The sequence below is a fragment of the Schistocerca americana genome, chromosome 10 (assembly GCF_021461395.2).
Source record: "Schistocerca americana isolate TAMUIC-IGC-003095 chromosome 10, iqSchAmer2.1, whole genome shotgun sequence".
Lineage (NCBI taxonomy): Eukaryota > Metazoa > Arthropoda > Insecta > Orthoptera > Acrididae > Schistocerca > Schistocerca americana.
This window is the reverse complement of record NC_060128.1, coordinates 145,005,275-145,021,654: the sequence shown is the minus strand read 5'-3', so window position 1 is coordinate 145,021,654 and position 16,380 is coordinate 145,005,275. Positions and strand designations below refer to the sequence as shown.

The 16,380-nt window shown below is 41.6% G+C and overlaps 1 protein-coding gene across 2 annotated transcripts in view; it reads right to left on the bottom strand.

Annotated features, from left to right (window-relative positions):
• LOC124552417 (myc box-dependent-interacting protein 1) overlaps nucleotides 1-16,380 on the bottom strand; it is a 436,091-nt gene that overhangs the window by 19,717 nt on the left and 399,994 nt on the right. For both annotated transcript variants that reach the window (XM_047126684.1, XM_047126685.1), the window contains exons 3-6: nucleotides 15,126-15,316; nucleotides 11,895-12,170; nucleotides 7,354-7,469; nucleotides 5,971-6,011 (exon numbers count right to left, since the gene is read on the bottom strand). In XM_047126684.1, the coding sequence (XP_046982640.1) occupies nucleotides 5,971-6,011; nucleotides 7,354-7,469; nucleotides 11,895-12,170; nucleotides 15,126-15,316 (624 nt within the window). The remainder of the gene's footprint in view (nucleotides 1-5,970; nucleotides 6,012-7,353; nucleotides 7,470-11,894; nucleotides 12,171-15,125; nucleotides 15,317-16,380) is intronic.

Here is a 16,380-nt window from a genome sequence, read left to right as displayed (position 1 = left end):
ATGGTTCAGACGAAATGCTCAAGAACCAGGTATGCACAAACATTAATTAGTAGATGTACTCATGCTAATTCTCATTCACAATACTAAACAACAGCATACTTCATATATTCCTTGCAACTACAGCACAATGATACAGTAAGCCATACATTTGCTTAATTATCAATCTGGTTTTTATACCTAGAAAATCTAGTGACACACCAATGATTTTTTGTCTCCAGAAACAATCACTTTTACATTTTTAGACTACTTGTGTGACCATCACAAATGGTAATCTTCAGACCAAAATCAGTAACTAAAACCGTAAATGAGTCTCTGGAAATAAAAAATTATTGTAACAAGTACAAGAATCACAGTCACCTCCAAACAATAAAAATGGATAACTTTGTAACATCAGTGGTAATCACAAAACTTTGAACATTTTTGGATGAATTTTCTACATTGAAGCAAAAATATTCTTTTAATCAAAGTTTTAATATGGCACACAGGACGGTAATCTTTTGGAGAGATGGGCAACCATATCCCACAAGAAGATCTCTGCACTGTAGTTAATAGTAAGGTTCACTGATCAGAGACATAGTTTGCATTTCAAAACTCACTCAGTCATCTAGAACAGAAGACTAGGGTTCACATTACAAATGTAAGTCAAGTGGCTTTGGAGGCAACACAAACTACACAATTTCCATCCATGTTCACGTTTTCTATCATTTCCACAGATCCCTGTGTGTTAATGCCTTAATGGTTCTTTAAGAAAGGGCATCGCCTATTTCCTTTCTTGATCCAACCCATTCCATTTTTGTTTTCATATCCAGGATAGGCAATACAGTTATTTACAAAATTCAAATACAAGTATATACACAATACTTTGTAAATGTTAAACTGATTTTGAGGTCCAGAACCCAACAATATCAATTGTTGGAACATCCGATAAAACCAGGTCACCAGCATGCAGACTTCATACAACTTCTGGCAGACAAACCATGCTCGAGGCCATTTTGTGGAGTACATTTCACTGATGATGTTAAGCTCCATTATTACATTATTCTTCAGTTCTGCCAGGCGTGTAGCCACACACACACATTGGCATTCCTTTAAGGTAGCCTCACAAGAAGTATGGAGACAAATTGGGAAAATGTGGAGGCAATAAGACTTTAGAGATGAGTCAATCACAATAAGATCCACTGAAGAAACGATTTGTTTCATTAGATGTGTGAGAAGTGGCATTGTCCTGTTACCACCAACAATAACATTTATCAGCCTCTAGAAGCAAAATAAATGGCATAATGATGTCTCAATAAACAACACTGTTCACTGCAGTTAAAAAAAATTTGCCCCCACTATTTTCTGACACTTTATGGCACACCATACACCTATTTTTTGACTGGGCAAGGTATCTTCATGAAAGACACGTGGATTTTCAGTTGACCAAATTCTTGTGTTTTAACTAATCACATATCTTGCATTTTAACAAATCACATATCCACCAAGACCAAATGACAGCTCATCAGTGAAGAAAACATGTTCCCATTCTGTGATTCCAAGGATGTCAAAAAATCACTTAAACCATGTACAGTTTGCTAAAATATCTCTCTCTCTCTCTCTCTCTCTCTCTCTCTCTCTCTCTCTCTCTCTCTCTCCCTCCCTCCCCAACACCTTCAGTCAGTTCCTGCACACTACAAACATGATGTGCACAAAATTTTGTCTGTTCATCACTTTCTTATCACTCACATACAAAATCTGAGATTGGGCAGGTAATGTCCTCAAGTTTTTTGAAGGAAAACACACCATCACATCTATCTCCTCAGCCATGTTTCAAAATGACCTGTCTCCCTGTTCTCACTTTGTCTCCAACTGATCTGCATTGCCAGAAACATGTAATTAATATCATTATTACTGAATTGTCTGACACTGCGGCATTTGGATATTTCTCATGAAATGTCTACAATATACGCATAGGAAGGATGAAAACTCATTGCTCTTGGCAAAATGACATGCTTATCAAGCAATAAATTTTGCAATATTACAGACATCATGTCACCTCTAACCATAACACAGGTGTTGTCTGTTGTATGTAATACCTGTGGTACCATCTTGTGGTGGCTGATAGAATGAATGCAATTCGAGTCCTATTTGTAGACATTTATTTTCATGTGCGCGACTTTTCGATTGCACTGTACAATGATGGAGGGAGTGGGAGGAGCAATGTAGCAGAGCTGACAAGATGAGATGCAGGTAGGGGACAAATGGAAAATAGTGAAGAGGCCAAGTGTGATGGCTTGTGTTAAGACAAAAGATGCAAGGTTTTTGCTGCTCTTGGGTCACTCCAATTTAAAATCTCCACGGTTCCCCTTCGACAGGTGACTGTCAAGTATATGGATCCAGAGCTATTTGAGGGAGGGCGTGTTTGTGATGCAAATGCTCGGCTTCAGGACATGTTAGTAGAAATATTTATACAGTGTGTTTCAAACTGAATACACAGGCTTAAGGCTTTGTAGCATTTGTTATATTCAATTTACAACTATAAATAATATATCAAATGACTGACATAGTCAAACAGTTCTTCTTACAAGTAACAGTTTTTCTTTCAAGTGTTCAATGATGCACATTAAGTTCATAGGTGAGTTCTTCCCAAGCCATGATCAGTATGTCTGGAGTAATTGTTGGAACAATGCTGTTTATGAAGTTTGGTAGGTCAGTTGGTAGTATTGTACCATCTCGTGGGGACCTTCTGACCCCAGATGTGCACATTAAATGTGTTCACATTTACTCTTAGGTGAAATGTCAATTCATCACTGAAGATAACACAATTGAGAAAATCTTCATCGTCATGCAACAACATTTCATTTGCAAAATTGGCATGTAAACCGTGGTCTGTAGGCTTAGAGCTTGTAACAACTGCAGACGGTAAGGACATAGTTTTAAGCATCTCCTTTAAAGTTTCCATACTGAGACCACTGGAATTGCTGATTTACGACTAGCGTTCTGAACTGATTTCTTGGAGCTACAGGTGAAAGACGCACTCGTTCAACATATTCTTCAGTCACTCTTGGTCATTCCATATTCTTACCTTTGTGCACAGGTATAAAAACAAAACTATGAGTTGCTCTTTCATTTGAAGTATTATTTATTATTGTAAGTTGATTATAATCAATGTTCCAAAGCCTTAAAACCTACATGTTCATTTTGAAACATCCTATATTTTTACATATAGCACTTTCCAAATTCCTCTGCTAACTCTTGGAGAATAAAGTATCACAGAACTAACAGTCTCGAATATGGCAAGGAATTCTAGAAATTGCAGGCTACATTTAACACAGGATGCTTTTCAGTCCATTACCTGAAGAATAGCTCATATGGATAGGCCTCTTCCCCACAGCAGTTAACATACCTGTCATGAAAAGACAACCATTTACATATTGACTGTACACTGTACCTGTTGCCAACAACAAATACTACACAGTTTACGAGTCCATAGGTAGAACTACCAAACCACAAGTAGTTGAGTAAGGTGAGACAAAGGGGAAAGACCTTCCACTAAGGCAAAAGACTGATTTCCCCAATGTTGGCCAAATGACAAAGATACACTATTCTCTTTCTTAAAGCACTCATATAGCCACATACTTGTGTTCACAATACCATTGTTAAGTGACATACTGTCATTGGTCAGTGCACAGTTCAGTTTTATGTTGTATACCTTACAACACTGTCAAAGTTGACAGCATGTGATACTGTTACACGTCATCAATCATTTGCATGACACAGGTACCTCTCAAATTTTTTGACACGGGCTGCATTTCTCTGAATTGCATTTTCTTGGAAGTTATTCCATAACAGTGTTTCAATGTAAACAATTTATTATTATTATTATTAAACTCGTACATCCCTATTCCTAAGAACAGGAAAAAAAATGATTTTTTGGCCAATTTTGGTGTTAATTTTTGTCAAATCCGGTGTTATTTTCTGACTGCTTGTTGAATTATATTTATTTCCATCATACAACTCATTTTGTTTCATTATGTAAAAAGTTACTTCAGATCTATTAAATTTAACCAATTAAAGAACAATTAACTGTGCACCCAACCAGTGTTAAGTTTTCCAAAAGAAAAAAATTCCTATAACTAACAATTTCTATTTAGTGACAGCATGCTGTCAAAACCCTTATATGGTGTGAAAACTGCTGCTTGGAGTCCATATTTTCTATTTATATGAAAGTTGCTGTTTGACTAAATACTGAAGGGACTTGCATGTACCTGCCATTCCAGATATACACTACAGGCTCATGGCCATGTCATCATTAATAGCGTTCACCATCATCATCTTACTGAAATGAGAACCTACTGCTATGAACACAGAATTGCATTATATGTGGTCATAAGAGTTGGCAGTCTATTTGAAGGCACAGCCCAATGTGTTTCATGGTTTCATTCACCATTGCCTGAAGTTTCCTTCTATCTATCTATATCCGTATCCCGCTCCAGCTACTGCCGGGTCTGGGTGTTGACGAGTCCTCTCCATTTGGCTCGGTCCTCCCACCACTTTTCTTCCTCCACTTGCTGCCAGGTCACACCTCTCCTTTCTACAGATATTCTCACTCCCATTTTCCACCGTGTTCTTGGGCGCCCTCTAGGTCTTCTCCCATCCATCTTTAGTTCTTCCATAATTTTGGGAAGTCTCTCTGCCCATGCATCCTCTTAACATGTCCATACCATCTTAATCTCTTTCTTTCAATTTCTTCTCTCATACTTTCTTGTAGTATATTGCTTTCAAAACACAGAAGTTTCCTTCTAATGTTTTTAAAACATTTGTTTGCCACGTCATTAAAAATACTTTTTCTCATAATAATGAATTTACCCTTGAATCATTTTTATTTTTAACTGCTGACAGCACTTCTTCCCTATACTTTTGCACAACAAACAGTATCATGCATTTTGGAGAGATTTTTAATACTGAGACTTAAGTTTAAATACAAGAATCTTCAAAGACGGCACTTCAGCTTCACAAATACGTATATCAACATGGCACCTATTTGGTTTGTTACCATAAACCAATCACAACACAGGATACATGATGTCACGCAAAGGTGTTTCTGGTGTAGAAAAGAATACTGAGATTGTTTATTACAATATTTGCTCCATATTATTTCTACTATTTTGTAAAATGAATTCTGTGATGAGAACATGATCTGAGAGTAGCCCAAATGACTGACAGAAGGAAAACAAGGAGGTGCTATGCTGATTTACATGTTTGCAAAGCTAAAGTGCTGTACTTGGAGTTTTAATATTTGCTTGTCATTATAAAAATATGCTGTTTAACTGACATGCTGCATTAAGGATCTCTCCAAAATGTGACATTTTCCCCAGGTGTTTGTTGTGCAAAAGGAGGTACGAAATATGACTTCAGCAGAGAAAGCTGTTACCAGGCTGACATCACACCTAGGCATTTTTCATAAACGGGAAGTGAACTATCATTTTTGAGGTAATATGCATACCTCAGCCTAGAGAACAAAAGTCAAAACCCAATTTCAACATTAAATAACTATTGGTTGCCTTCAGAGTCACAAGATTTGTGTGCAGGAATGAGGGAAAATGCTAAATTTCATGATTTTTGTAAAAACTGCCAAATTAGTTTTACATGTCACATCATTCATTTATGTAATATTTTCTTGTCCCTGTTTATGGCACATTGCAAGCACGGATGGCAGCAAATTATAACTAGTGGGAGAAGTAACAAATTGAGCTTTCATAGAAGCCTTGGCGATGTCCTCCATAGATTGGACGAAAAGTTGGCTTTCTACAAGGTATTTATTCAACCACAATACTATACTCCAGAATATTTTAATAAGTATGGCCTTTAATGCATTTAGTTCTACTGACATATCTAAAGATTAATTCTACAGAACATTGGAGACTGTACACAGCCACTCTACATATGTGCTGCATGCTTCATTTTTGTTTTATTCTGAGACTGACTTACCCCCTATGGATGTCGGTGAAGATGGTACACTCTGGATCATGCTGAAACAATAAAAATATTATTATGCTAAAGTAATACATCTCAAAATTACAGCACTAATTAAAGTTGTCACCATATGAAAGTCATCGAATATTTTGCCTCGACGGACACACACATACTACAGGACAATCAAAAAAGATTTTATTTCTAATTCAGAATGTAATAGTGTGAGAGAACAGGTACCTGACATGCACAAACATCACTTTTCCAGTAACATTTTGTTAACTCTGAAGAGTTATACTCCGTTGTATTTACCCAGTACTGCTTCCGCCTCCTCCAATGCAGAACTGTTAAAGCTTTCTAGCCATCACTAGAAGAATGTAATCGACTTAGCCTGAGCCAATTTCGGGGCAAGTACAATTCGCCACTGATCAGGCGATAACAGACAAAAGCCTACTCAGAAGATAGAAGAGCAGCTTTCGTGCACTTTGTTACAGATCATCGACCACGGCTGACTTCGACAGGGAACGTCATTTAGTGAACTCTGAGAAGTGAACAGACAGTTGTTGTAAATTGCATTTGCTGTGTACTGTGTAGTTTACCTACGATTACTTGCACTTAGCCATTGAGGGCCTTTTTGGCATTATATTACATGCAGTGTTGCAGGCTTCATTATTCAGCAAGTCACCAAGATAAGTAACCCCTTTTAACTGATCTGTGTGACATTGTTACTAATTTGTTTGGGTGTTTTAGAACCTTCGTTCTCCTATCCTGTTACGTGATCCTGGAGGATAGCTGTGTAATAGCGGCAGGGAGAAATTTTCTTAGCGGTGTACTGCACAAGAAGCCATTTCATGAACTCACAAACTCTGCCTACAGCAACAACAATGGAACTCAGTCTCCCCAGCAGCAGTGATGAGGCCTTTGCAAAACTGAGGGTTTATGAAACACAGTAAGGAAATTCCTCGACAGTTGCTGCATCTCGTTGTGTCGCATTTCTTAAGTACTGGGGTGATGACAGACTGCTTCCATTCTGCCAGGATCCTTCCTCTACTCCAGATTAAACAAATCAGATAGTACACACTCTCGTAGGCTCCCCTTCTTTCTCTCAGCATCTCTGCATGTATTCCATCCATTCCTGATTCCTGTTCTTTCTTCAGCATTTTTATGATTACTACTGCCTTTTCTATGCTTGGCAATTCATTCTCCCCTGTTGGTACTGTTACTATTTCTTCATCTTCTCCCCCTCCTCTGTTCGGTTGAATGTTTTTTGCATAGAAAATTAGCCAAAAGCAGTTATGTCATTAGATAAATGAAGCATAACCTCTAAGCTTTCCCGAGTGCAGTCTAAACAGAAACACGGCAAGTATGAGAATTGATACAATAATGCATTATACTACTCACTTGTTATTACTAGTCGAAATCTTGGGCGACTTGGGTGAACTTTTCTTGACAGTGTATGATCCGCGTTGGCATTCAGTTGCTAGCTTGTCCACAATAGCCTCCAGTTCCCCGAAAACCTGCAGTACAGGAGAAAAAAGATATATCCTTAAAACGACAGCATAAGTGGATGACAGATAGCAGTCAGCATGCAGAGAAGAGGTAGCCAAGTCTCTACCAAAATGGAAGATTGACTGGAAATACAACAACTGCTGTTGTTGTAGAATGAAAGGCTTTCACGACCGGGTGACATGGCTGTTGATATACTTTCCGGGATGTGAGGTTGTGGTCCAAGAACTTTTCTGCTCCTTACGTTTCGCCCAGAACTGCGATAGACTTCCTCAGAGGCGCTGCTCCGCTGAGTCTTGCCGACTGACTGTCAGTCTCACTGACTCAGTCAGCACGACTCAGCGGAGCAGCGCCTCTGAGGAAGTCCAGCGCAGTTCTGGACGAAACGTAAGGAGCAGAAAAGTTCTTGGACCACGACCTCACATCCCGGAAAGTATATCAACAGCCGACTGCTGTTGTTGTTACTCTAAAAGAATAAGAGTGCAAAGAATTAGGATGTGTGAAATCAGTCAGTTTCAAGTGTGTGTTTGAAATGATATATTGTTATTTCATAAAACTGTAATATCAAGGCAGTTGCCATAAGCTTTGTGAAGTATGCAGAGAGCCACTAAATCCAATTTACAGAAATAAATAAATAAATAATTCTTAATAATATACAGATTGATACCAAATATCATATTGTATAACTTTCTCTGACATAAGGCACAGTGAAGAAAGAGCTGACTGTTCAGTAACATGAGTCAATGGCACATACAGTGCCACAGTTTGAGCAACACCTGGATTGCCGCATGCACAGTGATGGACATTTGACTGATAGGCCAGGCCAGGCCAGGCCAGGGCATCATGTTTGAGTATCTGCTGTCACCAATGGCAGACTTGCGGCAGTCAATGTGTTAAATGTGCTTCTCTCTCATTTGGATGATATCAGTGAATGACATCATCTAGTTGGACAGCCGCCAAGTTTCTCCTTTTATCTAACTGTAAAGAAGATGAAACTGGTGGACCTGTTTCTACACCTACAGCTACAGCTACATTACCTCTATAACTGCATCAGTTCTCCGTAAGTCACTATACAGTGCGTGCCAGATTGTACTTTGTACCACTACTAATCACATCCTTCCCTGTTCCACTCACAAAAAGAGCAAGTGATAAACAACTGTCTATATACCTCTGTATGAGCCCTAATTTCTTGTATCTTATCATCATGGTCCTTACACGAAATGTACATTGGCAACAGTAGGATCATTGTGCAGTGTGAACAACATACTGGTCATCTAAATTTTCTCCATAGCATTCCCTGAAAAGAATGTCATCTTTCCTCCAGTGATTTCCATTTCAGTTCCCTAAGCATCTTCGTAATACTTGCATGTTGTTCGAGCCTACCACTAACTTATCTAGCAGCCCATCTCTGAATTGCTTCAATGTCTTTCTGGTGCAGATCCTAAACACACTAAGAGCACTCATCAATGTGTTGCACTGACAACCTATATACAGTCTCCTTTACATGCGAACCACACTTTCCCAAAATTCTCCCGATAAACTGATGTCCACCATTCACCCTTTGTACCACAATCCTCAAGTGCTCGTTCCATTTCATATCGACCACATATTTAAACAACAAATGTGTCGAGTAGGACACTGCTAATGCCGTATCTGAGCGTTATGGGTTTGTTTTTCTACTCATCCTCCTTAACTTACATTTTTCTACACTTAGAGCTAGCTGCCATTCGTTACACCAACTAGAAATTTTGTCCATGTCATCTTGTGTCTTCCTACAGTAAATCAACTTCGACACCTTAACCGTACACCACAGCATCATCGGCAAACAACTGCAGAATGCTTCACGCCCCATCTGCCACATCATTTACGTATATAGAGATCAGCAGCAGTCCTATCACACTTCCCTGGGGGACTCCTGACGATAACCTCGTCTCCGACGAACACTCTCCGTCGAGGAAAACATACTGGATTCTATTGTTTAAGAAGTCTTTGAGCCATTCACATATCTGTGAACTAATTCCATATGCTCGTACCTTTGTTACCAGCTCTCAGTGGGACACCGTGTCAAGTGCTTTTCGGAAGTCTAGAAATATGGCGTCTGCCTGTTGCCCTTCAACCATAGTTCGCAGTATATCAGAGAACAGGGCAAGCCGAGTTTCGCATGAGCAAAGGTTTCTAAAACCGTGCTGATTCTTGGACATAAGGGTTTGAACTCAATTTACTACATTCAAACTGAGTGTATGTTCAAGAATTCTGCAGCAAAACGATGTTAAGGATATTGGTCTGCAATTTGTGGTTTCATTCTCTTACCCTTCTTATATCCAGCAACCACCTGCTCTTTATTCCAGTCACTCAGGACTTTGTGGTGGGTGAGAGATTCACAATAAATGCAGGCTGAGGAATGGCCAATGCTGTAGAATGTTCTTTATAAAACTGAATTGTGGTTCCATCTGGACATGGTGACTTATCTGGTTTCAACTCTTTCAGTCGTTTCTCTATGCCAGGGATGCTTATTACTACTTTGTCCATATGGGAGTCTGTTCAGTGGTCAAATGACAGTGTGTTTAAAGCCCATAACTGTGGTGTGTTCTTATTTCCCAGTGTCCACACCTTTACTTCATCTAGAACATGTAATACTCATCCCACAGACGAGTTTCTGCGGTTTCATTTGAAAGCTTTAAAGTTTATCTGGACCACCCACAGTAACGATGCATGAAGGTCATATTCTGCACCACTACTATTGTCTACTTCAATGGTAAACAAATGTAAACCAAACCATAGACCGAACCTTGGAAATTAACTTGGTCACATGGCTAGGTACAGCCATGTTCCAGTTCGAAGCAGAGCACGTAAAAAAGACTGAAGTCAGTGCTAACATATTTGACAATATTCTTCCTTGGGAGTTAATTAATTCAAACACTCATAAGAATTAGGATAATCTTGTGCTCCTTCCACTGTGTGTGTTCCATCAAAGACTAGTCTTACACTGAGAAGATCATACTCTTACGGAATACAATAGTGACCCTTTAATTGTATTTAATATCTGTCTCAAGATGACATCTTCCCCTGGAAGATTATTAAATGTCTTTATTCCCAATTGTGATTTTGGCCTATTATGCCATTCTCAAGTGACAGTTCACTATAAAGTATGTCAATGCCCAGTGATTCCTTTTAGGAAGACACCTTCCTCATCTCCACCATGTTTACATATTTCACATGCAAGGATTCTTTGTCATCTTTATACAAGGTTCATGCCATAAGTAATGCGATCAAATTTATAAAAAGTGATTTATTGACTGTATTCATACAAATAATCAAAAATTTTTCAAATAGCACCCTCTTGCGTCGATACACTGCCTCTAACGACAAAGAAGGCAATGAGCACGGTTTTGATCCTGGACTTGTTTATGCATGCCTTCTTGGAACATGGCGATGATGGGGTGTGCCACTCTAAACTCTGCCTTTTTGTCTCAGGGTCGTACAAAAAAAAATCCACGACTCATCACCAGTGATAACCGAGTTTAAAAAATGAGGATCATTTTCACACGTTTCCAACATTTCTCGGCACCGAAGCACTCACATGTGCTTGTGTTTGTCGACTTTTAGGTCGAGTTTGGCACACACCTTTCTCATGTTCAAATCTTCCGTCACAATGCAGAAAACAGTTGTTTTTGACATGTTTAGAGTTTGTGCTATCAATTGAAGGCTCAGCCGTCTGTCAGAGTACAAACAACTGCGCACTCGCTACATTTTTGTCGACTCGTGCCGTTGATGGCCGTTCACTGCGAGGTTCGTCGGTGATCTCCTCTCGGTCCTCTGTGAACGACATGTGCCATCGGAAAACTTGTGATTTGGACAAGCGATCATTCCCAAAGACATGCTGAAGTAATGGAAACGTTTCGGTGGCGGACTTCCCAAGTTTAACGCAAAATTTGATAGCATACCATTGCCCTACAGAATGATCCATTGTGCCGTGTTACATAAACTCAAAACGGGGTTGACGGAAACGCACGTCACGACTCTCCGGCAGCTCGCAGCCGAATGAGACAAAGAGCGTTTTGAAGCTAACACCGCCCTTCACTTAGCCCAGCCGGTTACAACACGCTACGGTGTTCCGTTGTGTCAGAAAAAAAAATTGGTCGCATTATTTATGGAACACACTCTGTAAAGGGGATGTGACACTTCATGTAAAAAATTTTATTCAATTTAAGGATCAGAATGCTTTCAGTTCCAAAAAGCAGACATCAATAGTTTATCCCCGATCTGCTCTATTTATGATGCACATATTAGAAGGATGCTCCTCCAGTCCTCTACCAGGGAGACTCGAGTACTGCGAGCACAATGAAGAAACCAAAATCCAAAGAAAAAGTAGGATAATAAAATGGAAAAAGGAAAAACAGTTCGATTTCCATTCACACAGGCAGAAGCATACTGACCTTCGCAGACTCGCAGTGAAAGACCTGTTCGGCAGCGAAGAAGGTCTGCAGGTTGGTGACGAGGAAGAGGACGCGCGAGTCGTAGAGGGCGGGCAGCTCGTCGTGTAGTTCCGAGTTGAGCATCTCGTAGGTGCGCTTCGCCTCCTCCAGCGACTCCCGCGCCCGCACCATCTTCAGCTCGTCGCGCTTCTTCGGGTTGCTCTGCTGTAGCGACTGATAGCTGTGTCGCTGGCTGTCGAAGTCCACCAGCTTCCGGCCGCGCTTCTCGATCTTTTTCTGCAATTACAAAATATTTGTTATAACGCTCAATTGCTTTTAACTCATTCACCCACTCGCACATCGTGTTCCATAAATCTCACTGTAAAGGAGAGCTTTCAAGGATGTGCAACGAGTCAACATACACATTAAAAGGCAGAAGGCAGCTCCTATGGTATACGAGGGTGAGTCAAATGAAAACCTTAAATTTGTAATAACAAAAAGAAATTTCGCGCCGTTACATTGTAAATTGGTAAGCGTCTTACAAACAGCGTGCAGAATGGCCTGTAGGTGGCAGCATAGTACAGATGCACACATACCGTCGCAGTATCAGTATAAAGATGGCCGCCGCACTTGCGACTTGCACCAGGGAAGAACAGCGTTCTGTTATTCGGTTTTTACGTAGTGAAGGTGTGAAACCTATTGAAATTCATGGACGAATGAAGGTTCAGTATGGTGATGAGCGTTTGTCACAGCAGCAAGTCTACGAATGGAGTAGGAAGTTCACAAATGGTGTGACTTCAGTGGAAGATGCTCTTCGTCTAGGTCAGGCGCAACGAGTTGTGACTCCACAGAACACTGCAGCACTTGAAGCCATAGTGAAGGAAAACCGCCGAGTGACACTGAATGACATTGCAGCATGTTTACAGATTAGTCATGGGTCAGCACACCACATTGTGCATGATGTGCTCCAGTTTCACAAAGTGTCTGCAAGATGGGTGCCACGGCAGCTGACTCCTGAAATGAGAGTATGACGTGTCGACGCTTGTGAAAAACTTCTTCGGCGCTTTGAACGAAAAGCCAATGGCTTCCTTGCTAGGATCGTTACTGGGGACGAAACCTGGGTTCACTTCCACCAACCGGAAACAAAGAGAGCGAGCAAGGAATGGCGCCTTTCCTCATCACCAAAACCAAAGAAGTTTCTAACAGAACCATCAGCAGGGAAGATTATGGTGACTCTCTTTTGGGATGAAAAAGGTCTCATTTTGGAGCATTACGTGCCTAGAGGGAGCACTGTCACTAGTGCATCATACACAGATCTCCAAAAAATCATCTGCGGCCTGCAATCAAATCAAAGCGACGTGGACTGCTGTCAGCAGGTGTCCTTTTGCAACTGACAATGCAAGGCCCCACAGTGCCCATACAACAGTTGCAACAATCACAGACCTGCATTATGAGTGTCTTCCTCGTCCACCATACTCAGCAGACCTTGCCCCAAGTGATTTCCATATGTTTGGACCACTCAAAGACGCAATGGGAGGAAAGAAGTTCCGTTCTGATGCAGAGGTACGCCACGCAGTGCATGAATGATTGCGCGAACTACCAAAAGAATTTTTTTCTAAAGGAATTTATGCGCTTTGTAACCGCTGGAGGACTTTCATTGAGCGTAGCGGAGATTATGTTGAAATTTGATACATCTTTGTACCACTTCTGCACAGTAAATAAGATTTTTTTTAAATATTTAAGGCTTTCCATTTGCTCACCCTCGTACTAACAGTAGACTATATATAGCGCTCATATAAACAAAGCAAAGAAACAAAATGTTCCCAGAGCGAATTTTCACTCTGCAATGGAGTGCACATCGATTCGAAACTTCCTGGCAGATTAAAACTGTGTGCCAGACAGAGACTCGAACTCGGGACCTTTGCCTTCCGCAGGCAAGTGCTCTACCAACTGAGCTACTCAAGCACAACTCACGCCCCGTGCTCACAGCTTTACTTCCGCCAGTACTTCGTCTCCTACCTTCCTAACTTTACAGAAGCTCTCCTGCGAACCTTGCAGGAGTAGCACTCCTGAAAGAAAGGATATTGCAGAGACATGGCTTAGCCGCAGCCTGGCGGATGTTTCCAGAATGAGATTTACACTCTGCAGCGGAGTGTGTGCTGATAGAGCACTTGCCCGCGAAAGGGAAAGATCCCGAGTTCGAGTCTCGGCACACAGTTTTAATCTGCCAGGAAGTTTCATATCAGCGCACACTCCACTGCAGAGTGAAAATTTCATTCTGTTCACGTGCTTCTGTTCGACGGAAGCTAAAATAGTTTAGCAGTATCACCGATTGCCGATTCAGCACACTGCGTTGTAAGATAAGGAGTAGTAAATTACGAGTAGTACGAGGGCAGTTCAATAAGTAATGCAACACTTTTTTTTCTCGGCCAATTTTGGTTGAAAAAACCGGAAATTTCTTGTGGAATATTTTCAAACATTCCCGCTTCATCTCGTATAGTTTCATTGACTTCCGACAGGTGGCAGCGCTGTACGGAGCTGTTAAAATGGTGTCTGTAACGGATGTGCGTTGCAAACAACGGGCAGTGATCGAGTTTCTTTTGGCGGAAAACCAGGGCATCTCAGATATTCATAGGCGCTTGCAGAATGTCTACGGTGATCTGGCAGTGGACAAAAGCACGGTGAGTCGTTGGGCAAAGCGTGTGTCATCATCGCCGCAAGGTCAAGCAAGACTGTCTGATATCCCGCATGCGGGCCGGCCGTGCACAGCTGTGACTCCTGCAATGGCGGAGCGTGCGAACACACTCGTTCGAGATGATCGACGGATCACCACCAAACAACTCAGTGCTCAACTTGACATCTCTGTTGGTAGTGCTGTCACAATTGTTCACCAGTTGGGATGCACCCTACAGCCCCGATCTCGCACCGTCGGATTTCCATATGTCTGGCTCAATGAAGGACGCAATCCGTGGGAGGCACTACGCGGATGATGAAGAAGTTATTGATGCAGTACGACGTTGGCTCCGACATCGACCAGTGGAATGGTACCGTGCAGGCATACAGGCCCTCATTTCAAGGTGGCGTAAGGTCGTAGCATTGAATGGAGATTACGTTGAAAAATAGTGTTGTGTAGCTAAAAGATTGGGGAATAACCTGGTGTATTTCAATGCTGAATAAAACAACCCCTGTTTCAGAAAAAAAATGTGTTGCATTACTTATTGAACTGCCCTCGTACATGATTACGGTGCTCACCCTCATCTCGGGGAACTGGCTCTGGTAGGTGTTGAGCGGGATGAGCACCTGGTCGCCCAGCTTGTGGCTGAAGTCCTGCCACAGCATCTCGCAGTTCTGCGCCTGCACGTACAGCAGGTCGTGGCCCGTCCAGTTGCTCTCGTAGATCTCGTTCAGGGAGTCCATCAGGGTTTTGCTCGCCGCCTGCACTGCTGTAAACCGAACAGACTCCCCGCTCTCACTCAGACAACGATCTGGTGCTTCGAGACTAACAGTAATAAGCGACTGCTCTGGAAGCTTTTACTTCACTTTCTACACTAGACAGTTCAGACAAACAACAGAAGGAGTATCATTAAGATATTCAAAGCATCATTAAGCTTCTAACAATATCTGCAACAGGGAAACAAAATACTTTAACCGAACCTTCACACACACAGACACACACACACACACACACACACACACACACACACACACACACACACAGAGAGAGAGAGAGAGAGAGATAGATAGAGAGAGATAGATAGAGAGAGAGAGAGAGAGAGAGAGAGGTCACACAGCGAGTGAATTATCCGAATTGGATGGAAATCTGTAGATGTCATGTACATGTATTAACAAGAAAATGGTTACAACGTCAGAAGAATTGGATGGTTTGTTCAAGAGAAAGATCTTCCCAAACTGAGTAATTCAGTAACACGTTGGTCCACTGCAGGTCATTATGCAAGCACTCATTCAACTGGGCTTTGACTGACACAGTTGTTGGATGTCCTCCTGGAGGACATTGTGCCAAACTGTGTCCAATTGGCACATTACATCATCAAAATCTCTAGCTACACTAATGCTCATAAATTAAGGATAACGTTGATACATGGTGAAACAACGCTCTGGTGGGCGGTTTCCGGGTTTAACTCACCTCGGGGTATGACCATGCGGTGCTTTTGACCTGCGCTCGTCGCACGGTAGCGCCGGCAGCAGTCCACATACGTAGTAGAGGTGTGTTGGTGCATGTCAGAGTACGGTGCAGCGAGTAAGTGTGCGGACGTTTTCAGACGTGCTAATGGTGACCGTGTGTTGAAAATGGCTCAAAGAACACATATTAATGACGTTATGAGTGGTAGAATACTAGGGTAACTGGAGGCTGGTCAAACACAGCAGGTCGTAGCATGGGCCCTCCGTGTGCCACAAAGTGTGATCTCAAGATTATGGCAATGATTCCAGCAGACAGGAAACGTGTCCAGGCGCTACAGTACCGGACGTCCACAGTGTACAACACCAC